A 16,533-nucleotide genomic window follows, 5' to 3' on the forward strand; every position below is an offset into this window, starting at 1 on the left:
GGGGGTCTTCCTGAGCCATGGATTAAACCTGGGTCTCCTGCACTGCAGGCAGATTCTTTACCGACTGAGCCACCAGGGATGCCCTAAATAAATCATGGGCCATAAATAAAAGGAAACAACAAAAAATGAAAGCCTCCTTTCTCTGCTGATCACCACTGTAATCCTTCTCTTCAAAGGTAGCCACAATTCAACGTCTTCTAACTCATTCTTTTTAAAAAAAGAGAATACATATCATATACACATGTATATATTTTAAAAAGCAATTATTTTAAAAGCCACACAGTTCTTCCCATATCAACAGACACAGAGCCACCTATCTCTGTAACATGACTATTTCTTCAAGTGAATGTTTAATAATTTATTTAACCAATCCCCATTTTAATTGATGCTTTCTTTAGTGCTTCCAATTTTTTGCTAATATCAAGTGTAGAAATAAACATGTCTCTATCTGCCTTTTCTCCCTATCTATATAAGCATATATCTTGATGAAGAATATATATATATATATATATATATATATATATATCAATACACACATGCACATACACACAATGCCTGTGAATATAGCAGTAACAGTAAAGCCCTAGCATCAGGACTGGAAAGTCAAAAAGAACATACATTTCTTATTTGGAAAGATACTGCCAAACTATGCACAAGACAGATTATACCAGTTTACAGTCCTAACAACAGTACAAGTGTATCAAAACTTTTGCCAGTATGATTGGTGAATAAAGAAATTTCATTTTAATTTGAATCAGAAGAAGACTACTATTTTGAATAACACTACTTTTATTCACCACAATCTTTTATTTATTCTTATGAAAATTGTCTGTTTTTATCCTAATGCCCTTTTCCTACTGGGATACTTGCTTATCTTTTATTAAACTTACTTGTATAAAAATTTTGCAAAGGAAAATAATTAGCCCCTTGTTAAACATCTTGCAAATATACTCTGTCCAGCTATATCTTTAGTGATTCAAATCCTTCTATGCTGTATTTTTTTCTAATTTTACGATTTTCATTTCTATATCATCAAATTTATCGATCATTTCTTTCATGGCAGTAGAATTTCGTGTCCTCTTTAAAAGCCCCTTTCTAATTCCGGATAAGTACTGGCTAAAGTTCAAAACTGTTAAATATTGATCATTACAGAAAAGTATCAATGAACTAAGAAAATTTTAAATATTTTATTTACAGGAGTGTGTATATAAAATAAAACAAAGTATTAAAATTCTTATTCAATGTTGCAGTCATCAAGTAAATGCTATAAATCATTCAGAAATAAAATGCATGATGAGCACTAAAGGAAATGCCAAACACATCTGTTAACTTTTTCATTAATTAGTAAACTAAGGGTATCAAAACAGGCAAGTGGAAAGTAAATGTTACAACTCCACCCACACACTGATAATTTTAGGCCTAGAGCTCATCAGAAGTCAATTTATTTTCACTATAACTTTATTAACAAACAATAGTTTTCTTATCTTAAAGCTGAAACATGCAACAAAAATACTAGTTTTATCTTCATTAAAATAAATCACAATGTTTTACAAAATATGTAGTTCTTTATGTTGGTACCAATATGCTGCAAAAGACCATAATGTTTTAGAGTCAAAAGAAATAAGTTCTGCAAGCAAGAACAATAAAGGAGACAGTTTAACTCTATTACGCTTAGCAACATGACCAGTGTCTAATGACCAAACCTAATGACAGATCTGACCATATCTGTCTACCCATTACTTAACATCATTTGGTAAATCTATTCTCTCATTGTAACCACAGGGAGCTCCATTTGATGTCTTTAATTATACATGAAGAAATATATTTAAATAAGAAATACATACAAATTTTCTTTAAAACACAAAATAAAGAGCACAGAAAAGTACTAACCATGGTTGTTGCTACTTTTTCTAAAATGAGTCTTCTAAACAAACCTCAAATACATCGACAGATATAGCAGTATTTTAATAGTAAGAATCAATTAGTAACAGCCCATTCTAAAATAAAACAGGCAGATTTGATATCTGACATATTTCCCAAGAAAAAGCAATATACTATGGCTCTACTCCAATTTTAAAAGTAAATGTCCACTTTTCAAAAGTAGTTAGAAATATCTTTTATTTATTAAAGGAAAGCATCTGGCAGTGTAAAAGCAAAAATACATCTGTAAAATAATTTCAATAGTGAATCTCTAATAATATGGTTAGTATTTTTCTTGGAAAGATCTGCAAACTCAACCCAAATATGCTCAGTATTCCTAATGAAAATAGCTAAATTGTTTGTACCAAAGTAAAATCTACTTACAAGTGAATCTGCATCAGGGCATTCCCTATTAAAACAAACAAAACATTATAAATATGCAACTATTAGAACTATCTGGTAAATATACTGTATTGAAAGTGTTTGCTTTGGTATTTAAACATAACTTTCATTTAAACCCCATAAAAGTATTTAGAGAAATCAAATCATGAATATTAAAATATACCAAATGATTTTAAAATTCAGACATTCCCCTTTACTTATACAAGACAAAATAAAACAAACAGCTTACAAATATTTTTAAAACTTTCAAAATTACTTCTTTTCCATGAATTGGCACATAAATCATATCAAGGAAGCTGTCAAGGATTTCTAGTGGCTTTTAATCCTTCAGGTAGAAAAAGATAGAAAAAACAAAAGCAAACAAACAAAAAACTCCCTTAAAGAAGAAAGTCTGGCTTTTAAAAAGCCTATATTTACATTTATTGGTAAGTAATAGTAACATTTTTAAATAAAAAGTTTTTTTAACTTATTCCCTTTGAAGTATTTCCATAAGGCAGGATATACAGAAGTGAAACCACTTTTCTCCAAATATGTTAAATGAGCAGCTAGACTTCCAGTCGGAATAGTTTCTAGTCTAATGTAATATGCAATTGAGCACTGATATTTTATCATTTAACTGATAAGCAAATATAAATTTGTATATAACCTAGTGAAAACTATTATTTTAAATCTAAAACATAAAACACCAATCTTCTCAACTAAACAAAGCCCTAAATATATAAAATTAAAGGCACTGAAGCCATTAGAATAAGGTTAGAAGAATTTATACATATACATTCTAAAACAAATTCACAAACAGAAATTAGAGTGTCTGTTTAAAAGGTAGTGGATTAGGTATAGTTGGCTTGATAGAGTTAATGGAATATCATATCAGATTCTGCTACTTTAATAACAGTCTGAAAATGCAGATATTAGGTACACCTTAAGAGCTAAATGAACAAAATTTTAAAAAAAAATTAAAATATAAGATAAACAGGTAATCTGTACCAATTCAAAGACCAAGCACAAACCAGAAAAATCCATAAAGAACTTTCTTAAATAAAGATAAGATAGTAGATTAAAAGAATGATAAAAAGAGGGAGATGACCGTGCTGCTCTTAATCAAAAGGGAGCACGGAGGGTAAATGCAAATCCCACCTGCCTTTATATTTACTTAAAATCGCAAATCCTGAAAAAGGGCTTCCTTATTATTGGTAGATTATAAGGAATATTGTTATCAAAAAAACCTATGTATACTCTGAGGAAATGACCAGAAAAGCTACTATCACGATCAATTCAATCCCTGTACAGAATCAAATCACTTAAAATGTTAAAACATTTCTACTTCTTTTTCTAAAAGATAAAGTTGAAATATAAATGTAAGTGTAAAAGTTCCAAACCATTTATTCCCTGGCTTTAAGCCAGAATTCTCTAGTCTTTGTGGTAAAGCACTTATCTGTTTGGCTTCACAGCATGCAGCAGGAGACCTGAAGATGAAGCCCCAGGAAGACCAAGCTCTGAGCAGGACCCCTCGCACACAATTGCTGGCATTTCAAAAGCCTTCAGGCTATGAGAAGAAGCATGCCAAGAGCCTCGGGCATTTCAAGCAAAGTGAACTCTAACATTTTTCCTGCCAAGCAGTGTTGAAAGATGGCGATAGTGATGCAATGATCTAAGCATTAGTTTTCTGACCTAGTATTCTTATTGGCTAAAATATTCCAATATCCAAGTGGCCTAATGACCATATTGGGAAATTACTAATTGTGAAAAACTATTTTAAAAACATGAAATACACAAAAATATTAGAAGCTCCATAAATGAACAGCTGTGAAAGCCATCAATTATAAAAAACATATTAACTCATTATAATACAGTCACTAACAGATAAACTGGCTATATTTTTAAAATTTATTTACAAATCAACTGTTAAGACTTCAATTCCAATGTTATAAAAGAAATTACATTCCATCCCTTAGCAAAATACCCAAAGTTCAAAAGACATCTGCAGATGAGACAGTAGCTACAGGCATAAGTCACTTTGCAAACAGTCTTAATTTGTTAAACCAAAATACCACTAGGGAGGAGGAAAGAAACAGACATTTGGAATGTTAGAAACTTAGATAAGCATATAACCAGGGAGGAAACAAGAATACCCAAAGCACAAATTGTTCTCTTAAATAGAAAACATAACTGTCCATCAAAACATTAACTCTTGGGAGAGTTTTGCTGATTATGCTAAAGTAGTAGGGATTTTAAACAAGTTTTCATTCAGTGTTACTGGGTCAACAAATCACTTGAGATTTTTGATTAGTGTCTCTGCAGTCTCAATCGGTTGAATAATCAAGCAAAGAAAACTTCCTTTAATTCCAATTTGTCTCTGGTTAATCATAGTTTAATGACTCTCAAACCCCAGTGTATATTTAGACAACACAAAAACTTCTGGGGCCTCACACCCAAAGAATCTCATTTAATTGGTCTGAAGTAGAGGCTGGCATAGATACATTTAATTTCTCAGGTAGTTCTAATGTGTAGCCAAGGTACAAAATTTGACTTAGTTAATACTAATTTCTCATATGATAATTGTATTTCTCTGTATACCAATTCATTTTTTTTAAAAGGTAAAAGAAGTTTATACTCCATCTTCCATCTAAAACTGATGAATTAGTATAAATGTTTAAAATGTGTTATGGCTTTTTTCTCCTTCATTTAACATTTTCCATTTATGTATACATATATCACTAAGTTCCTATATGCCTAGAGTTGTCTTGAAAGATTTTCATCAAATTGTTGACCATGGTGCTGCATTTAGGTTATTAAGACTTAGAACAACTTTTAGTTTTCTCTGTACTTTTCATTTTTTTAATATACATGTTATCATTTTATAAAATAAAGGCATCTTTGAAGTTTCAATTTGAAAATACTAAAGCTTTCATCTTGAAATTTTAAAATAATACAAAAGGTTAACATTTTTCATTAAAACTAGAGGGCCTGGCAAATGTTCTTAGAAAAGTCTGTATTTTTCACATCTTAGCCGTATTTACTTTTGAGTTATTTCCAAAATAATTTTTTCTTTTCAAATTCATAACAATGTATGTCAAAAACCACCACAATATTGTAATTAGCCTCCAATTAAAATAAGAAACAACAATAGTTTTGTTATAAAACTATTCATAAAATATTTCTAAAAATGGAAAGAATTTTGACAATACTTAATATACTTACACAGACTCTGCATCCTTTTCCTTTTTAATTATTCCTGGTAAACCAAAAGTCTTTCTTTTCCTTGGTTTTATACCTTAAAATAAACATATTATTATAGAAACATGACTATTTCTGATAAACATATTAATGAATGCATGTTGTATCCTGACACATGATTTGCTCATAAATGTTGATACTAAATTTGGATGAAAGAAATACAAGCATCAATTACTAAGCCCTAAAATTTAAATCAGGGTCATAATCTGTTTATATTTTTCTTATGTTAATATAATATAGCCTGTCATTCACCAAAAGGTTACACATAGAACAATCACTTGACTGATGACATTCTCTCTTCCTCTAATTACCTCAGGTAAAGTAAGCATTTGGAGATATCTTAAGACTTCAAAGAAAGTACATCATTCATTATAAGAAATTTGGTTATAAATGCAGGTCAGATCACGTTCTCTGTATAAAAGGTCCCAAAATATAAATGTATTGTTTTAAATAAATAGATGACAACAGGTCCATTAACAGTGTGACAGATATTTATAAAATGGCATTCCATTGTACATGTGTTATAGCTAATAAAAACAATGTTATAAATGGATCCAATCATAAATGAGGAAAAATATCATTTCTGTTTTGCCAAATAAGGCAGTTCTTCCTCTTCTTGCATGACAAACTGTTTTTAAAAAAGGTCAGTAATGCTATCAATTGTTAACAGAATTCAGCACTTAGAGCTTAGTTGTTGTTCAGTTGCTCAGTCGTGTCTGCCTCTTTGCGACCCCATGGACTGCAGCACGCCAGCTTCCCAGTCCTTCACTGTCTCCTGGAGTTGCTCAAATTCATGCCCACTGAGGCAGTGACGCTCTCTAACCACCTCATCCTCTGCTGCGCTCTTCTCCTTTCCCTTTCAATCGTTCTCAGCATCAGGGTCTTTCCCAATGAGTTAACTCTTTGGGTCAGGTGGCCAAAGTACTGAGCTTCAATTTCAGCATCCGTCCTTCCAATGAATATTTATGGCTGCTCTCCTTTAGGCCTGACTGGTTTGAGTACACCAGTCACCCAAGCTCACCTCACACCTTGTAGATGAGGCAACTCAAAAGTATTATTTGTTTTTCTAACTCAGTGTTATACAGCTGGCTATCACTACAATCAGGATAAGAATCCAAATGTCTTAGAATAAAGTACTTGCCTTCATGTAGAACTAATTCCCTGAACCATGTATTTGTATAGCATATTATAATATTTTTAAAATACATTTTTCCCCCAGAGTAGGTATTATTTATTATAAACATTTTTAAAGAACTCTTTAAATTCTTTTCAGCTTTTGAGGAATCTTTAAAGATTACAGAGAACTTAAATAATTACTGGTCTTAATCAAACAGCTAGTAACTATAAAAAGTCTAGGCCCTAGAGTTCCTTGACTGCTGAAGTAATAACCTTACACACAATAGCAAACCATTTCTCTAAACTCTTACACAGGTCTTGGAAAAAAATCAAAGACTGCTTTCAAATTATTTCCAGCAGCTCACAAAGTGAGATACATAAAACATAACACAAACACACACAAAAAAACCCATGACAAAAACTGCAGATATCTCTTGGGTTTCATACTATAAAAAACATAAATTTAAATAGGAAGGGTTGTGGACCCTTTCTCCAATTCAAATCATGACCTATTTTGAATGACAGCCACATTAGCATTAATGCATAACCTTATTAATTACTGAAATGCTACCCACTGTAAAATAAGCAGTATACATCAATATGTAGTGGTAAGTTTCATATTTGTAACATTAGAATGTTTAAAGAAGGATAGCAATGGAGAAAACATTCTCAATGTATATCTAAAAACAAATACATGTTATATTTAATCTTTTAAAATGTATATATTCTAACACATTAGTATCCCTTTGGGCAAACTTATTATTTATAAAGCAAACATTAATATAGCAAGCCTTTAAACCACACTCAGATTTTTTACATCACTCCATACACATGCTAACACCAATGGGTAGCAACCTCTCCATTCAGTAAACAGAAGCTATCAGTTAGTTGCCACACATTACAACTAGTCAGCTTACCTTCAACTGCACTAGCAGGGTCACATTCTTCAAATTCAATAAGGCCTAAAAAGAAAAATGTTATTACATGAACAAGTACTGGTTAAAAAAATAAAAGTGACAGAGAACAATCAGATGGGATCCCATTACATCTTTTTTTTTTTTTTTTTAATCTTTTTTTTTTTTATTAGTTGGAGGCCAATCACTTCACAACATTTCAGTGGGTTTTGTCATACATTGATATGAATCAGCCATGGATTTACACGTATTCCCCATCCCGATCCCCGCTCCCACCTCCCTCTCCACCCGATTCCCCCGAGTCCTCCCAGTGCACCAGGCTGGAGCACTTGTCTCATGCATCCCACCTGGGCTGGTGATCTGTTTCACCATAGATAGTACCATTACATCTTTTTAATGATTCTGAAATGTTTCAGGGTTACGTGATGTTAGTTAAAATAACAGCAATAATTTAAAAATCAAATAGCAAGCATGTTCAGTGTTACTGAAAAAAAAATCAGGTTTTCTTGGCCCATTATTATGACCACAATTTACTGCAAACCCTTTATCTATGATGCCACACAACTTGCAGCACAGAGATCTAACATGTAGTTAGGAGCCTGTTGTAAGTATAGTTGGAAAAAACAATAGTAAGAGGCAGTTGCTGAATTCTTGGTTGCTCTGGTGTTAAGACCAAGGGGCCAAGACAGCAAACACTCCTAGAATGGAAGCCCAGGATCTTGCTTGTTCAGTTAACCACTGTGCCCTTAGTAAATAATGTCTTCCATGAATATCTGCTAAATAAATAAGTGAATTAATTACATACTAGCTAAGAGGTGATGCTAAAGTCAAAACCCAGATCTATCCGTATAGCAGGTCAAGGAATTTAAACTCGAGTTTGCAGGCAATGGGAAGAGCGTTCATGTGAGAAAGTGATACACATACACCTTCCTGAAAGTGGTCTTATAGAAAAATTAATTCAGCACTGGTACAAGAGATAGATTGCAGAGAAGGGGTCAAAAATAAAATGGAAATCAGCTGAAAAACAATTAAAATAGCCCTGAAATGACAGGTCTGCTGAGACTAACCTTAAATGCTATAAAATGTGGTATCTTTCATATACGTAAAATACCAAGTTATTTAGACAGTAAATAAAGTAGTGAAAAGCAGGAATTATTTTTCTACTGAAATACACATAAAACGAATTATCAAACTAAAATTTTACGTTCCACTAAATTGTCGCTTTAGCTCTGTTCTGTAATATACAAATTTATGCAAGTCCAGTTTTTTTGTGAAACCATTTTTAATTTATTAATGGTAATTGGTACAATCTGCTACATCAAGGGATTTTTAAATAGAGCTTGAAGTAAAGAGTATATAATAGATTTCACTACTGATCCTTCTGATATGTTAAGCTTAACTGTAACTATGTCCAAATTCATGATCAGAGTTCTTATAGGTCATTCCATTATGAAAGAAAACCACTTACGAACAAGGCAAATTTCTCTACAAGTAGAAGCATCTAAAAATATTGGCTAAAATGTCCTTCTTTTTACCTCTAAGTCAAAGATTTACTTCCTCAGTTCCAGTTTCTATTCAAATAGAGTAGATTAACATTTAATAATAAGCAGAATAAAAGTCATAAATGTGACGATAAACAAGGTCCTAATTAATTAATTAGCAATACCTTCCCTACTGGGGCATTCTTATGATAAACATCATTCCGCTAAAACGAAAAAAATACATTCACTACTTCCATCCAAAAAATTCTTAAGAGTCAGAAAATGGCCCAATTAAAATTTCAAGGACTTCAGATCCACTCTGTAAATCTGGAAGCTTAAAAATTCATTAAATGAAAGGGTAATGAGCTTAGTCTTAGAATCCTTTAAAGGCCTACACTAATAGTTTACAAAGAGATGAGAACTGAAAGATTAATAAAGATAAGGAATTTCAGTAGGATGTGCATCCAATAAACAGCCATCTTTTGCTGTTTAAGAATTATGAAGAATGAAAAATCTCTGCCTAAATCACCAGCAGCTTATTATGTATTATTAATTTTATCACTTCCTAATAAAGCTTGAGAGACTATAACCACCCGTCTAAAAAAAAAGACAACCAGAAAGTTAATCCAAAATTTTCCTATTACAAGCACATCATTTGTGCCCAGTAATTATTTACAGAATCTCTAATACTCAAGCTATGGGTGTTTTCTAGGGAACAAAACAAGACAGCAATACCAAATTGCACTATTTACAATTTTAAAAAGCAGTATCTAGAAAACCTTTTAAAACATCACCTGAGCAAATACAGTATATATTCTTTTAAGATCTTTGGATGTCTTCAAATATGTGAAAATAGTAAAGACATCCCTTATCCCTATTAACATCAATCCTTTCAAACAAAATTCTACATTTTTTTCTCACATTTTTCCCCAGACGTATCTTGATTACTTTTCCCTTTATCTTTTTAAACATCTTCTTAAAATCCATTCAAAACAGAAAAATATCCAATAAAAAAGGTATTCAAAATGACATTTCTGAAATGTCAGATGCCAAATCCTTTCAAATTATAAACTATATATTTAAAAAATTAATTGACTCCCATCCACACATAATCTTTTCTATTAAAATAGAAATACTAACAGTGTCTGGAAAAATAAAACTAAATATATGCCCTTAAAAAAACCATTAAATCATGCATGAAAAAGATTTTCTCTTTCAAATGGCATACGCTCCACATGCTGCTTCACATGGCAAAGCTTTGCGTGCCTGGCTCAGTGCCAGTTGACAGCTCAGCTGGATATCAATGCACATTCTGACCCCCCTTGTAGCATGTCACTTCTGAACTGTTTCACAAGTAGAAAGTTTATTCAGCATCTCCCCCAAGTGCAGTCCACTGCCCATCATTCTGCTATTTAATCATAAGACAAGTTACTTTTTTTGACAGTACCAAAGCCAGAGTGAGAGTCAGAAAGAATAGTTTGCTACAACTGGAATTTCAATTGTTTTAGGCTCAATTAATTCTGTTGTCAACATAAATAACTGCTCTTAGTACTTGGATTTTATGCTGGGCCACAAGGGCAATTTAGTTTGTATAAAAGCAAATAAGACCATTTTGGCTCTGCCTCCTGATGCTCTTTTACACATTATCTAAAAATGCCATCAAGAGTTCAATTAAATGCAGAAGAAATTAAAGGCAGACCTCAAAGAGGGCCAATGATCCAAAACAAAACAATTCTTATATATTATGCTTTAATCATCAGATAGGAATAAATTGCTGCTAGCAAGAGAAAAAGTCAATAACCTAATAATTCATCCAAATCTAATCTGGAGCAAAACTTTTAAGAAATGTTACAGGAGGAAAGACTTTATTTAACACTAATCTTTAATCACTACATGTATTTTGTGGAATGAGAGTATTAAAAAAGGTGAAATGTTTAATTAATAGTTTCCATTGTTCTGGAATCAATTTTAAATCTCAAGCCATCAACAAAATTAGCAACTCTGTCTAGTTATAAACTGGCCCCAAAACTCAAATAGGTTTGGGCTACCTAAATCAAGTATTTACTGCATATACTCAACTAAAACCACAGATCACTGGTTCTAATTAGAAGCCAAAGAAAAACATACAAACATGCCCAGACCTGAAAGTTTAACAAAAAGTGATGATAATGAGGGAGGGGTGAGGAAGAGAGGAGGGAGAGGTGGGGAGAGAGGAGGCAGAGATAAAGAGACAAAGGGAAAAGAGGCGGGGAGGGTGCCACGTAAACAATGGGAGTCAATGACATTTTCAAGCTTGCTCCTGGGCCTGTAGACTGCAACATAGCCACATTCCTACATGTCTCGGATGCTGAACCAGGAAAGTTAACAGGAAAAAGAGGATCAAACTCTAGCTTGCGGTGGTATGCAAAGTGCATGGAGGTTCAGGTCCTGGTTTTGCCACTTGCTTGTTGGCTGGTTACCCCGGACTAGTTACTTACCTTTCTTAAACCTACCTTTTATCATTTTTATGAACGATATGGAGGGGAGATAATACCTTTTGCCATATTTCCTTCCTCTTTCTCTAGCTACACATATGGCAGGCTAGAAGGATGTGCACTCATCTTCTCCTACGAGAACTCCAAAATTGCAAGTTGCTGCTGAACAACCGTTGACAGGAGAATGTTGGATCCCACCCCAAAAAGATACCCCACGTCCAAGGGCAAACGAGAAGCCACAGCACGATGGGAGGAGGAGCGAAAAGTGCATTTAGAATCAAACCCCAGCGCCGCCAGAGACGCCTGGAGGGCTCAAACAAAACCTTGTGTGCACCAGGACCCAGAGACGGAGACAGACCTGCCTCTGAATGTCCGAGTGTCTCCTGAGGAGGCACGGGTCCGCAGTGGCCTGCCCTGGGGGCAGGGGCTCTGGGTGCAGCAGACCTGTGGCTGCTGCAGACCAGAATGTGGCATAAGCCCTCTTGGAGGAGCCCACCAATAGCCCCAACATAGAGCTGCTGAGCAGATGACCCACAAACCGCAGAACAATTATACCAGAGAAATTCTCACACTGCTTATACAGTACTAGGACGCACAACAGATTTCCCAATCTGAGGAGCTGGCAAAGGGACTTAGAACCCTCAGGGAAGTTGACTTTGGAGGCCAGTGGATTTGATTACAGAACTTACACAGGACTGGGGAAACGGACTCTTGGGGGGCACAAACAAAACCCTGTGCACACCAGGAACCAGGAGGAAGGAAAAGTATCCCCACAAGAGACTGACCCAGACTTGCCTGGGAGTGTCCAGGAGTCTCTGGTGGAGGTGGGTGGACAGGGGTCTGCTGCAGGGTCAGGGGCACTGAACACAACAGTCTGTGCACAAGTCCTTTCCAAGGAGGGCACCATTATCTTCATTAGCTACACCACAGTTTGGCCTTAGCTCAAACAACAGGGAGGGAACACAGCCCCACCTGTCAACAGAAAATTGGATTAAAGATTTACTGAACATGGCCTCGCCTATCAGAACAAGACCCAGTTTCTCCCATAGTTAGTCTCTCCCACCAGGAACTTCCATAAGCCTCTTATCCTTAGCCACCAGAGGGCAGAGAGAATGAAAACCACAATCACAGAAAGCTAATCAAACCGATCACATGGACCACAGTCTTGTCTAACTCAATGCCGTATAGGGCCACCCAAGATGGACGGGTCACAGTGGAGAGTTCTGACAAAATGTGGTCCACTAGAAAAGGGAACAGGAAACAGCTTCAGTATTCTTGCCTTGAGAACCCCATGAAAAGGCAAAAAGATATGACACTGAAAGAGGAACTCCCCAGGCTGGTAGGTGCCCAATATACTACTGGAGATCAGTGGAGAAATAACTCCAGAAAGAATGAAGAGACAGAGCCAAAGCAAAAACAATGTCCAGTTGTGGATGTGACTGGTGATGGAAGCAACGTCTGATGCTGTAAAGGGCAATACTGCATAGGAACCTGGAATGTTAGGTCCATGAATCAAGGTAAATTGGAAGTGGTCAAACAGGAGATGGCAAGAGTGAACGTCAACATTTTAGGAATCAGCAAACTAAAATGGATTAGAATAGGCGAATTTAATTCAGATGACCATTATATCTACTACTACAGGCAATAATCCATTAGAAGAGATGGAGTGGCCCTCATCTCAACAAGAGTCCAAAATGCAGTACTTGGGTGCAATCTTAAAAATGACAGAATGATCTCTGTTTGTTTCTGAGACAAACCATTCAATATCACAATAATCCAAGTCTATGCTGCAACCACTAATGTTGAAGAAGAATGGTTCTATGAAGACCTACAAGACCTTCTAGAACTAACACCAAAAAAAAGTGGCCTTATCATAGGGGACTGGAATGCAAAAATAGGAAGTCAAGAGATACCTGGAGTAACAAGCAAATTTGGCCTTGGAGTACAAAATGAAGCAAGCACAGCAAAGGCTAACAGAGTTTAGCAAAGAGAACATACTGATCATAGAAAACACCCTCTTCCAACAACACAGAGATGACTCTACACATGGACATTACCAGATGGTCAACACCCAAATCAAATTGATTCTATCCTTTGCAGCCAAAGATGGAGCTCTATAGAGTTGGTAAAACCAAGACTAGGAGGTGACTATGGCTCCACTCATGAACTTGTTATTGCAAAATTCAGACTTAAATTGAAGAAAGTAGGGAAAACCACTAGACTACTCAGGTATGACCTAAATCAAATCCCTTATGATTATACAGTGAAAGTGACAAATAGATTAAAGGTGCTGGATTTGATAGTGCTGACGAACTATGGATGGAGATTTGTGACACTGTACAGGAGGCAGTGATCAAGACCATCCCCAAGAAAAAGAAATGCAAAAAGCCAAAATGGTTGTCTGAGGAGGCCTTACAAATAGCTGAGAAAAGAAGAGAAGCTAAAGGCAAAGGAGAAAAGGAAAGGTATACGATCTGAATGCAGAGTTCCAATGAATAGCAAGGAGAGATAAGAAAGCCTTCCTCAGTGATCAATGCAAAGAAATAGAGGAAAACAACAGAATAGTAAAGAGTAGAGATCTCTTCAAGAAAATCAAGAGACACCAAGGGAACATTTCATGCAAAGATGGGCTCAATAAAGGACAGAAACAGTATGGGCCTACAGAAGCAGAAGATATTAAGACGAGGTGGCAAAAATACACAGAACTATAAAAAAAAAAAGATCTTCACGACCCAGATAATCATGATGGTGTGATCACTCATCTAGAACCAGACATCCTAGAGTGTGAAATCAAGTGGGCCTTAGGTAGCATCACTACAAACAAAACTAGTGGAGGTGATGGAATTCCAGTTGAGCTATTTCAAATCCTGAAAGATGATGCTATAAAGTGCTGCACTCGATATGCCACCAAATTTGGAAAACTCAGCAGTGGTTACAGGGCTGGAAAAGGGCACTTCTCATTCCAATCCCAAAGAAAGGCAATGACAAAGAATGCTCAAACTACCACACAATTGCACTCATCTCACACGCTAGTACAGTAATGCGCAAAATTCTCCAAGCCAGGCTTCAACAGTATGTGAACTATGAACTTCCAGATGTTCAAGCTGGTTTTAGAAAAGGCAGAGGAACCAGAGATCAAATTGCCAACATCTGCTGGATCATCAGAAAAGCAAGAGAGTTCCAAAACAACATCTACTTTTGCTTTATTGACACATGCCAAAGCCTTTGACCATGTGGATCACAACAAACTGTGGAAAATTCTTAGAGAGATGGGAAGAACAGACCACTTTAGCTGCCTCCTTAGAAATCTGTATGCAGGTCAAGAAGCAACAGTTAGAACTGGACATGGAACAATGGACTGGTTCAAAATTGGGAAAGGAGTATGTCAAGGCTATATATTGTCACCCTGCTTATTTAACTTGTATGCAGAGTACATCATGAGAAATGCCAGGCTGGATGAAGCACAAGCTGGAATCAAGATTTCCGGGAGAAATATCAATAACCTCAGATACGCAGATGACACCACCCTTATGGCAGAAAGCGAAGAGGAACTAAAGAGCCTCTTGATGAAAGTGAAAGAGGAGAATGAAAAGTTGGCTTAAAGTTCAACATTCAAAAAACCAAGATCATGGTATCCAGACCCATCATCCCATCACTTCATGGCAAATAGATGGGGAAACAATGGAAACAGTGAGACTTTATTTTCTTGGGCTCCAAAATCACCACAGATGGTACTGTAGCCATGAAATTAAAAGACGCTTGCTCCTTGGAAGTAAAGCTATGACCAACCAAGACAGATATTAAAAAGCAGAGACATGACATTACCGACAAAAGTCCGTGTAGTCAAAGCTGTGGTTTTTCCAGTGGTCATGTATGGATGTGACAGCTGGACTATCAAGAAAGCTGAGCGCCGAAGAATTGATGCTTTTGAACTTGTGGTATTGGAGAAGACTCTAGAGAGTTCCTTGGATAGCAAGGAGATCAAACCAGTCAATCCTAACAGAAATCAACCCTGAATATTCATTGGAAGAACTGATGGTGAAGCTGAAACTCCAATACTTTGGGCACCTGATATGAAGAACTGACTCATAGGAAATGAGGAGAAGAGGAGACAGAGGATGATCATTGGATGGCACCACCGACTGGATGGACATGAGTTTTAGCAAGCTCCGGGAGTTGGTGATGGACAGGAAAACCTAGCATGCTGCAGTCCATGGGGTCACAGAGTTGGACACGACTGAGTGACTGAATTGAACTATTCTACACATACTCAGAGGCACACTTTTTTTTTCACCCACTAAATCATTAGAAAATAAAGTTGCAACATCAACACTACTTCATTTCAGGAGTATTTCTTTTAATAAAGGTTTGTAGAGACAATTCGCTCAATCCAAGTCCTAGTTGCCTCTGACTCTCCTAATGCAATGCTTCCTGTATCAGAAGCACCAGGAGGGCTTGTTAAACCACAAATTGTTGAGGCCTATCTGCAGAGTGTCCTCTACAGAAGATCTAGGTTGGTGCTCAGGACTGTGCATTTTAAACAAATTCCCAGGTGATGCGGTTGGCCCTAGGATCACACTTTGAGAATGACAGTCCCAAGGACTCCCTGCGTCCACTGTCAGATACTCAGTAAGTCTAGACAGTGTTTCTCCCATTTTCCTGCACATGCACACTGCCCGCGTGCGTGCTCTGTCGTTTAGTCTTTTGGGACTCCACAGACTGTAGCCCACCAGGCTCCTCGGTCCACGTGCTTATCCTGGCAAGAATACTAGAGTGGGTTGCCATTTCCTTCTCCAGGGGATATGCCCAACCCAGGGACTGAGCTCACTTCCCCTGTGGCTTCTGCATGGGCAGGTGGATTCTTGACCACTGAACCAGAGTCACCAGGGGAGCACCACAAACTGCCCCCTGATCTTACTAAACTACAGTTTCTAATTCAGTAGGTCAGGGGTAGGGCTTGAGCGTCTGCATTTATGACAAGCATCCAGT

The 16,533-nt window shown here is 36.1% G+C and overlaps 1 protein-coding gene across 1 annotated transcript in view; it reads right to left on the reverse strand.

The window, feature by feature from the left end:
* The window catches only part of FCHO2 (FCH and mu domain containing endocytic adaptor 2), a 128,624-nt gene that overhangs the window by 49,407 nt on the left and 62,684 nt on the right, over window positions 1-16,533 (reverse strand). The window contains exons 9-11 of the mRNA XM_061129563.1: window positions 7,593-7,637; window positions 5,524-5,596; window positions 2,305-2,329 (exon numbers count right to left, since the gene is read on the reverse strand). Coding sequence (XP_060985546.1) covers window positions 2,305-2,329; window positions 5,524-5,596; window positions 7,593-7,637 — 143 coding nt within the window. The remainder of the gene's footprint in view (window positions 1-2,304; window positions 2,330-5,523; window positions 5,597-7,592; window positions 7,638-16,533) is intronic.

This window comes from Dama dama, chromosome 25 (genome assembly GCF_033118175.1).
Source record: "Dama dama isolate Ldn47 chromosome 25, ASM3311817v1, whole genome shotgun sequence".
NCBI classification, from domain to species: Eukaryota; Metazoa; Chordata; class Mammalia; order Artiodactyla; family Cervidae; genus Dama; species Dama dama.